We start from the raw sequence: 10913 nt of genomic DNA on the forward strand, positions 1-10913 counted from the left end.
GGCCTTTTGAGCATCAGAGGCAGAGTTTCCGTGCCATATAAGATTGGTTTAATGAGTCATTTACTGAAAGGGTGGTAGATGCATGAAACAGTCTCCTAGAAGAGGTGGTGGAGACAAAAAGTGTGTCTGAATTCAAGAAAGTGTGGAATAGGCATGTGGGATGTCTTAGAGCAGGGGTGTCCAACCTGCGGCCCCATGAAGTATTTTGTGCGGCCCCAGTCGAGGGCGATGCAGTGTTTTCCTCTGCTGCCCCCAGGTATTTACCGTCTTGCCGGCTCCCTCCTAAATCTTGCTGCAGCGTTTGCACGTTTATGTGGCCCCAGAAACATTTTTTTCAGCCAATGCGGCCCAGTGATGCCAAAAGATTGGACACCCCTGTCTTAGAGAGAGGAAGATATAATGGTTACTGCGGATGGGCAGACTGGATGGGCCATTTGGCCTTTATCTGCCATCATGTTTCTATGAGTCTTACCAGCATGGAAAGCTTTTGAGCATTGGGCCCTAAAACTGATAGTTCCAGAGATGGCAGTAGGTTTTAGTCATTAAAATAGCGATTTTTTTTGAGCATAGAACAGTCACTAATGAGCTAATTTTAATACAAGTGAGCTCATTAGCACAGGACTTTCGGTCATTGCTTCTGTGCATGGTAAAGCAGTGACCAAAAGCCTTTGTGCATTAACTACAAAATAACATTTCATTTAGACTGGCTAAAACCAGTCTAAATGAAACATTGCAAGCATGATTTGTTTTGAGCATCAGGCTCTGAGTTAGAAAAGATAGGTGTTGTTAAGATGGACACTTGGGGAGCAAAGCTGGTTTATTGTGGACCACAATTTATTGACTGTAGAGGAGACATAAATATTTGAGGTGAACAGCTGCCCCTCTGCCCTGCATCTATGCATGTCTCTGTTGAAAAGTCTCAGATGTACCTTCGGGCACAATCTGCTGGATGCCCATTTCTTTCACACACTACCACATGGCACTCTGTTATATACCCAGCTGCCTTCTCAGAGGCACCTAACCCTAGGGACTATGTATACCAAACACCAGAAAGGAATGGGATTCGCTAATTAGCTGTCACTCTCGGACAACTCTATCTCGTGCTTTCTAAGTAACCCTCCAGCTGAAACTGAGATTTCATTGCAAATCTACCGTGCAGGTCAGGTTCTGCCAGATGGAAATTATACAAGAATGTGACTAATTCCCAAACTATGCAACAATGTCAGAGAGTTAATTCAAACACTACTATTCAAGATTATTTCACCAGCAAAGCAGCAGCGCTGGCCGCCCTGACAAACCCATTCTTTACACATCTCCAGGCTGCAGTATAAGGAGTACTGGGAGGGGAATGCTTCTGTAAACAAGCCCAATATTACTGGGCACAGTCTACACAATGCAAACACATGTATATGAGTCACTGACTACCCAGTGTACAAATCTTACCACATTTTACTCTGAAATGATTTTAAGTAAATGTGCACATGAAAAGAATCAAAGGAAGGGCTCCTATGCTAGGCATGGACAAACTTATTTTGTATAGAGCCACATTAGTGGTTCTCTTCCACACCAGAGGTTAGAGGTTCCACTTGGAGAATGGGAATGGGTGGACCCCTTGGTACACACAATTTTATTTATTTTCCAAAGCTACCAACTTTGTGCCAGAAACTTCTCAAGACTCTGATTCTAGGAAACCTGAACTCCTGATTTCCTGAAAACTGTGGCACAGAAAAATTATGCCATGATACACTTGGATAAAAAGTGTCCCGAGACTTCTGCCTTCTTACAATTCACCCTTTCATGAAGAATTCTTGCAGCAATCTGGCAAAAGTTCTTTCTGACACGATTTTTATTTTTGTGGAACTTTTTCTGCTTCCCAGGAATGTGCAGGGCAAAATAATTTTCTGTTCATTTTTAGAATTTTTGGAAACATTCTCATTGTTCATTTGCATCTGGTAGCTCTACAGAAATAATAAATAGTAGTAGTAGTTTGTTTTGGAGAGGGTGGAGTTTGTAACACATATTAGGACTTTTAATGCGTGCAAATTGATTGTTCACATATCAATTTGTAGCTTAATTTGCACTTAAACCCATTTTGTATGTCCATATTTTTAAAAATATCCCAATGTTCTTTGAAGTTAAATTTGGATAAGACAAATGTAATATGATTAAGTAGGGTGGATAATATGAATATACTTTAAGATGTAATCAATGGTCTGTATTTTTTTTTTTTTTAATATTGTACACTTCTCCCTCCGTATTCGCAGTTTCAGCAATCACGGTTTTGATTATTCACGGTTTTTAGCTTGCTGCCTCCTCCCCCCAAATTACATCAGCTTGCATAGAGAAATCGCTGATTCCAAGCGTTTACAGAGAAAATCGCTGATTCTCAGCACTTTCTTCACCGTGTTTTGCCTCTCCTTCAGGAACAGGCTAGGTCTCTCACCATGTTATTTGCGGTTTTACCATATTCCCGATGGTTTTTAATAGAAAACAGCGAATAACAAGAAAAAGTTATTTGCGGTTTTTCTGTATTCACGGGTCTGTTAATCCCCCATCACAGTGAATACAGAGAGAGAAGTGTATTATCTTGTATTGCAACCAACTTGAAACTTTGTGGTTAAGTGGGATATAAATATGAAAAGTAAGCTAAATTAAATTAAATGCAGCTAATGAATCCACAACCCTATTGCTTCCAATACAGTAGCTGCAGGGTATTAAAATCATAGGACACAAATTATATACATTTCAAGATTGTTCAATCTTGCCTGCATGTTTTTTTGCATATTGTTGGCCCTAATTTTGTCCAGAATGTCCTCATACTTTCAATGCTTTCTACTATGCACATTTTTTTTTCTCTTCCTCCTTTCTTATAGAATACATTTAAGATCATTTATCATGAGGAGGGAAAACAAGATGGCGTCTTGGTAGCAGGACATGGTGACTGCAGCTCCTGTTCGATATTGAATTTCTTCAAATAGCTCTTCTGAGCTTATAACCATGCCTAAAAGAAGAGGTAGAGTGGCGGTAGCCCGACCTCCAGAGCCTACCTTATTGCGACAGGGAGCAATCACTAGCTTCTTCTGGTCTTCACCTCGGGATATTCGTGGAATTCCTGCAAAGCCAGACGCGAGGGAAGCGTCGGCGTTAGGAAGCGAAATCTTGCTCAGCCCCGCGGGGCCAGCGCCTCCTTCACAGCCAGGTGGAAGGGGAATGCTGGCTGCAACACAAACAATGGAAGCAACACGGTCTGCGGAGCTATTGGGCTTCCTGGCTCCCCAAGATTCTATCTACACCAAAGGAGGCTACAGAAATTTCAGCAGTGTGAGGGGAACTGCCATCTCTTTAACCCCTCGAGAGACCTGCTGAAATTACTTTGGAATCTATCTGGACTGCATTGGACTCCCTCCACAAGGTATGTCTGGGAATCTTACCACTTGTTCAAAACCAAATAGTGAAAATGCAGAAGTTTGAAGAGGATTTGAAAGTTCAAGGGGAGAAAGTTAAATCCTTAGAACAATCAGTGCAAGGAGTTCAGTCTTCTTGTACCTCAATTATCTAGGACAAAGTGGTGCTTTTGAGGAAAATATAGAGAACTATACCAAACAGTTGAACTTAAGAATTTTGAATTTCCCAAAAACACTTACAATGTCCCCCAAATAATTGTTTTATACATTTTTGAAAGAAGTCTTTAAATACCCTGAGAATGGGCTTCCACCTCTACATAAAATATATTTTATACCTGTTTCTGTTTAAAAAATCCTTCCTCTTCAGAAGTTGTACAATCTAATGTGGATTTGTTAAGTCCTATAGATTTATCCAGAATTTTGGAGACCTCAGAAGAAGAAGTTCTAGTTCGAACAATGCTTCTAGTGACATTTGTATTTCTACAAGATAAGGAAGCGCTTCTTTGCCTATTTTTTAGGCTTAAAGAAGTCTCCTATATGGATGGCAAGATTTCTATATTTTCAGATGTCTCTAGATCAACACAAATAAGAAGGAAAAGATTCCTAGAACTGAAAGAAAATGTTAAAACATTGGGGGCAAAATTTAAATTGCGTCATCCTTGTAAATGTGTGATTTACTTGGATAAAAATACTTATGTTTTTTATAAACCCTCCCAATTGCAGATTTTTGGGGGAAGGGAAAGGAGTAATGCAGAGTTCCAAATGATTCCAATTTACTGGTCTGATTCAAAAATATAGACGAGCTACTAAACTGATTTCTGTTAACTTCTAAATCTTTTAATTTTCCATTCCCAATGGTATGTGGATTGTTTCTTCCCCTAATGTGGACTACTCTAAAGTTTGTATGTACTAATAATTTGAAATAAGTATCTTTTTCTTTATATATTGTAAATTGGGAAAACTTTTGTTTGTTCAATAAGTTTATTTTGTTGAAATTATGATAAATGAATAAATAAATAAAAAGATCATTTATCACAACACCTGTAAAATCTTGTATAATTCTAATTCAAAGCTGAGCCAGAAGGAACAAACAGTGTAAGTGAAAACAATCTTTCTAGATGATCACATAGTAGTAGGTTCAACTCCACAATGGTGGACATTTTGGTAAAGCCTAGTACTGTTTATCATCTCGTCCTGCTGTCTGAGACAATGGTCAGTGGGTCAGAAGAATACACAGTCCAGTCCAAAAAAAAGAGGGGTAAGAAGTGACCACTAGAAGAACCACACAACAACAAAAAAGTGGTAACAATAAAGTATAAGAATGACACAGGAACCCCACCCCCCAATAAAAATCTATTAAAAATATTTATTCACAAATACTAAAACCTTTCCAAAATAGAACCAGGTAAGGATATCAAATAATGAGCAATAGGACCTGACACAGTTTGTGTTTCGGCAACTGAGGCCTTCTTCAGGAGTCCTTAATAAAATTAAAATGTTCATATCAGTGCCAGGGAAAGGTGGAAGACTGCAAGCACACAGCACAAAGCCAGGAAGAAGAAGAGGACGGAGCCAGCTTTGTGACCAAATGCAATTCCTGCAAGACTCAGAAATAAGAACTGGCAAAGACTAAGATCGAAATAAGCACCGATCTGTGGGATCATCCCCAAGTCCAAGATCCCCTGAAGAATTTGAAGATCCAGCACACAGTCCCTGGTCCTCCATCCTTGTAAGCGCTGCACCTTGAAACAACAGGTCAGCAGTGTAAGTATCAGGAACAGACAGATCAGGAACAGCGGCTGACTGAGGCAAGGACATGCCCTTAGAAGCAACTCCACTGAGAGACGCAGCAGATGCAGAGCAGGACTGCGCAGGGGAAGCACACCTGCTTCAAATCTTTGTTTGTTTGTTTGGGGGGGGTGTTTGTTGTTTTTACAACTGTTTCAGAAACTCTGAGAAAATCTTCAGCTCTTGGGACGCAAAGTCACCCTCTGATGAGTTAACCATGCATTTCGTAGGCTGTGGAGGAAGCGTACGCAGCCGTGCAGATCCCCCCAAATAAAGAAAGCTGCCCCACTGGACTAACCAAGTGTTTTGTCACCTGCTTGACCAGGGGAGAGGCTAAGCTTTGTGTGTTCTCAAAGCAGGCAAAGAGATAGAAACGCTCTGAGCACAAGAATCCCAAAGAAATAAGGACTAAAAACACTGAATAAAAAAAATAAAATGTGGAGAGCAGAACAAACACACTCCTGCAGGCATGTATGAAGAAGGAATATACTGTAGATGGAGATAAGGAGCTCAGTGAAGTACATAGGAGGCACAGAGAAAAAATCCGAACTGGATTCCTTCTGAAGATGGCACGTGGCCTTGGGGACACAACCCACTTGTCTAGAATGTCTCACCTATTGCACTGGAATAAGCTTTATTAAAGAGCCCCTTAGGGCCTTATTCATCAACATGAACTAAGGGCTAGATTATTTATTTATTTGTTTGTTACAGCAGATATCAGAGCAGCATACAAAAAAGCACTATGACATTTGTGAGTAATATTTTCCACAGGTCCTATTTCATGCAGTGAGATCTATTTACTGGAGTTAGTGTGAATGCTTCATCATAAATCCCACTTTGTTCAATAGTGGTTTTGCCCTAATAACAGGTTTCCCGTGTTAAAAGTTTAGTGTATGTTCATGAATAGGAACCATACCACTTCCACAGCAGAAAGGTTTTCTTTTCTCATTAGAGGCACAGCACCAGATCCTGGCTGCACTGCAAGGGTACCCCATGGAAATTCTGTAAGGATTACAGAATGACATGGTAACTTGCAGGAAAGGCGGGAAAAATTGACTGGTTGCCCTGGATACGGTGACAAGGCCATTCACCTCCCTGTGGAGCAGTGAATGGCCTTGTCTCCGCAGTAAAGAATCTGCCACAAGTTGCCTCCCTTCCTATTCCTCCCGGTCAGCAGCCACCTCATCCCGCTGCGATCTCGGGTGCAGCAGAAGCTCCCCCTTGCGAGTCAGGCAGTCACCCTCCCTCCATCAGAAGGAGGGACTCAGCAGCAAGAAGTTTCCAGAGAAGCGCTGTGTATAGAAAGCTTCTAACAGCCTAGTAGGCCTGCCCCAGGAGGCACGAAAGGACCGACCCAGGAGAGATGCAGGTTTGTTGGGGGGGGGGGGAGGTTGCCACTGGCAATCAGGAGCCAGGGAAGGAGGGTACGAGGGCTGTTGGACCCGCGACATGAATGGAGGGAGGCTGCTGGACTAGCGAGGGGTGGCTGCTGCTGCACCCACAAAGGGGGGGGAGGGGTTGCTTGGGCTGCTGGACCAGCTGGAGCTAAAGAGGTCAGTTACTGGGAAGGGAAACAGGTGCTGGGACAATATAGTGGGTGGAGTGGAGCTGGAGGGAAGGGAGAGGTGCCAGACCCATACCTGGACACTGAAGGGAGGGGACAGAAGTATTGGACCCATGGGAAGGGGGCTAAAGGGAAGGGAGAGAGGTGCAGGACCTGCAGAGAAAAAGACAGGAAAGGGAAAGAGAAAAGCTGAACCAAGAGGATGAAGGAAGAGTGAGTGAAATATTGAACATAGTGGAGGGAGGGAAGAAAGAGAGTGTGAGAGACACTGGTGTAAGGGAGTAAGAGACGGGAGAAGCTGGACATAGGGAGATATTCAGAAAGAGGGGAGATGGTGGGCATGGATGGGAGCATAGGAACAGGGACAAAAAGAGGAATGCCATATAGGTAGTATATGGGCACAAGAGGGTTAATGCTGGACATGGGAGGATATATGGAAACAGAGAGAAGATGGCTAGACATGGGGCAGAATAAGAACACAGAAGGAAGATGCTGCACGGGGGGGGGCATAGAGATGTAGAGGAGTGATACTGTACACAGGAGGAGATCATAGAATGGTAAGATGAAGAAAGCAGGGAGATGGACACAGGGATAATACTAGAAAGGGAAGTATAGGAGACAGAGAGAAGGGAGATGCTGAATATGGGGAACAATACATACACAGAGATAGATGTATGATGAGCTTGGAGAAAGAATAAATGTCAAATGGTCAAGAGACCCTGGCAAATGAGTTAAGAGAAGACAAAAGAAAACAAAGACCAGCACCTGTGACCAACGTGATTTGAATAAAATGACGAGACAACAAAAGGTAGAAAAAAAAATTTTATTTTCTATTTTGTGATTAGAATATATCAGATTTGAAATATGTATCCTGCTAGAGCTGGTGTTAGACATAACTGGGGACCGCAAAGCCCAGGCTGTGCTTCTTTAGCCCTCAGCTGACTTAGGGTTCTCTCTGACCAGGGGACAGCTGCCCTAGTTGCACTTCCCTAACAATTCTTGTCATGTGTGACTACGGTATTCTGTTAGCATGATTTTTCTGTGTAGCATTCTGTAATAATTTAGCTTATTCAGTTTTCTCGATAGTGGAGGGGATATTTGTGAAAGGGAGGGGAGACAGGGTTGATCCTTGCTCTGTATTATTTGTGTTTATAAAATCACAATTGTACGGAATATTGTTTCTTTTTATACTTTAATAAAATAAGTTCAATATAAAATCATAATTATTTAAGGTTTGTGTGGATGGGATCAGACGGTTTTTGGGGACAGGGCGGGGACCGAGCTTGCAGGGATGGGGCAGGGATCAAGCTCATGGAGCCAGGGACAAATTATCCCCCGTGTCATTCTCTAGTAAGAATACTGCATATGACATATGAGGCAATAATATGTGGAACGATTCTCCATGTTAAACCCACTTCAGATAAAAATAAAAGTTGCCTTTTAATGATTTTGACAGGAATAGGGGTTCAAATGATTACATGCAATTGGAAAAATCATGATAGGATTAATTTCAATTTTTGGTGGGCAACTGTGTGTACAACATATAAATATGAAAAGATAATGGCAGAACGTTTAGGTACGAGCAAGTCCTTTAATGAGGTATGGGGTCCATTGACTAATTTTATCACGTTATAATTATGATTTTTTTTTTTTCTTGTTAGATTGCTTTACACATCCAGGGAGGGTGTGAGGGGGAATATTTATTTGGAAGAATAAAATTAATTTTTATTATATTGATAGTATAATATATAATATTATTGTTTATAATTAAGATAAGGGGTTAAAAAATTGTTCAATGTAATAATGTGATGATAACAATGTATTTTCATACAGTTTTTTCTGATTCTTTAATTGTATACATTATAAAGTTTGAAATGTTAATAAAGATTTACAAAAAAAAGAATACTGCAGCAAATATGTAAAGAATTGGGGAGCCCAGTACAATGCTTCCCCTTCTTCTGCTTCAGCAGAATCCCTGAAATTCCCTGATAGCACCTCAGGTCTTTAAAGTTTAACACATTCTGGAAGGAAGGTGGGTACTGGGCACTTTACCTTATAGTTTCTCCCCATGTACCCATGCATATTCCAATTCTATATTCCATGCAGGGTTGGGCCTGTGGTAGCAGTGCTCCTCCTTGAATTGGGCTGGCACAGGCTATGATAAACAACCATTACGTTTTTCTGTTTCTATTGGTAGTTACTCAGGAAGAGGAAAAAGTCTATGAGCACTAATATCTTCTCAGGAAAGGAAAAGTCAGTATTTAAACAGAGGAATCAAAGAGTTTCATAAGGCAGTTAAATAATATTTGCTAGTCAAGAATGATTTTTCTATCTGCTAGAGCCCTGGACAGATGTATGGAAAGAAAAAGCACATGGGCATTAAGGACTGTCTGTCAAGGGTAGACTTAGGTCCCCAGCACTTTCTCATATCTGTGCCTAGGTGGCTCTGAGCAGAGAGGAGTCCCCAGCAGCGCCCCCCCCCCCCTCCCCTCTGTAACTGTGTCCAGGACGCCTTCACTCTCTTCGCCCCTTCCAAAACAGTGTGCCAAGCGTTCGGAACCTCTTCTCTCCTTGTGCCCGGGGTCTCTTTTTTGTAATTGTCCTTGTGTCCAAGTCCTCCCCCCTTCCTTGTGTCCAAGTACACCCCCGCCACTCTCCTTGCATCCGGGTCTCTTTCACCCCCTGTGCCTACCCCAGGTCCCTTGGTTAAACTCTCCTTCTAGCTCTTCCTGTGCCGGGTCTCTCTCTCTGTCACTGTCCTACCGTCCTTGTGTCCAGGTCCCCCTCGTTCCCCCGTGACATGTTGTCTGCTACTTCCCTTGTGCACAGAGTTCCTGTCCCGGATCCCAGTGCCAAGCACTCTCTCTCTCTCTCTCTCCCTGTGCCCGATTCCCCTCTGACCTGGGCTCCGGCCTCTCGGCGTCCTTGCACTGCCTGGGGACGGCCGGGTTCCTGGAAAAAAACCGCGAGAAGCCCTTGGCCACCTCGTCCTGCCACGAGCCGGCTCTCCAGCGGCCGGACATGTCCGCACTGAGGCAGCGACGAGCGGAGCGGAGGAGGGACGGGCGGGGTCACCTGCAGCGTCCCACGTGCAAGAAGGGGGAGGGCAAGGGGTGGAGGATGCGTAGCAACCCAACGGAAAGGGAGGAGAGGGGCCACCTGCCTGCACCGCCCCACCTGCAGGGGGGGAGGAAGGATTGGAGAAGAGAGGGCACCTGCAGCGCGCGACCGGAGGAAGGACCCGCCCCCGCTAGTGGAGCCATTACTTGTCTTCAAATGCCCTCTGGGGATTCTGGGAAAACTGCGGGGTTCTCGGTCACCCCTTCCAATCTTAAGAGGTGCAGAGAGAGATGGCACTACAGAGGGATTCTAGGGTTCATGTCGTACGTCAGAAAGCGAGCCTTCTTCAGTAGTGGCCCGAAACTTTGCAGCTCCAGGGAAGAGACTTTTGCAGAGGTAAAGTGCTGAAAAGTGCAGATTTGACATCAGCATGCCTTTACTTTGCAAAAGTAAGGAGCAGAAGCTCAGGCTGGGACACGTTGAAGCAGGGGGCAGTCTCTTCCTTTGAAATGCCAGAAGGAAGTTCTGCTTCCTGCCTGAAGCCTTAACCAGACTGCAGGGAATAGCAGGTCTTGCTCAGGGCCCGGGAACTCTGTAAGCTTTAAGCAGATTCCAGACTCGCCTTGTCTAAGGTTTTAGCTATTTTCCAGTGTCACCTAGTCAAAGTCGAGACATTTCGGAAACCTTCCTAGCTGAGCTGAGGTCAAAGTACCAGACTTCATAGATGGAAGGGGCTGATAGATACTTTAGAGCAGTGGTCTCAAACTCAAACCCTTTGCAGGGCCACATTTTGGATTTGTAGGTCTTTGGAGGGCCGCAGAAAAAAAGAGTTAATGACTTATTAAAGAAATGACAATTTTGCATGAGGTAAAACTCCATATAGTTTATAAAGCTTTCCTTTTGGCTAAGTCTTAATAATAATATTGTAATTTATAGCTAAAGAGACATAAGATCACGAAACTGTTTTATTTTACTTTTGTGATTATGATAAACATACTGAGGGCCTCAAAATAGTACCTGGTGGACCGCAAGTTTGAGATCACTGCTTTAGAGAGAGGCTGGTGCCAAAACAGGTTTGGCTATAACACATCAAAACT

At 43.1% G+C, this 10913-nt stretch overlaps 1 protein-coding gene across 1 annotated transcript in view; it reads right to left on the reverse strand.

Annotated features, from left to right (window-relative positions):
* The window catches only part of CRYBG3 (crystallin beta-gamma domain containing 3), a 151788-nt gene extending 141819 nt beyond the window's left edge, over positions 1-9969 (reverse strand). The window contains 1 exon segment of the mRNA XM_033942906.1: positions 9658-9969. Within this exon segment, the coding sequence (XP_033798797.1) occupies positions 9658-9779 (122 nt within the window). The 5' untranslated portion in view covers positions 9780-9969.
* Positions 9970-10913: the final 944 nt, after the last annotated feature.

Source organism: Geotrypetes seraphini, chromosome 4, assembly GCF_902459505.1.
Source record: "Geotrypetes seraphini chromosome 4, aGeoSer1.1, whole genome shotgun sequence".
NCBI lineage: Eukaryota > Metazoa > Chordata > Amphibia > Gymnophiona > Dermophiidae > Geotrypetes > Geotrypetes seraphini.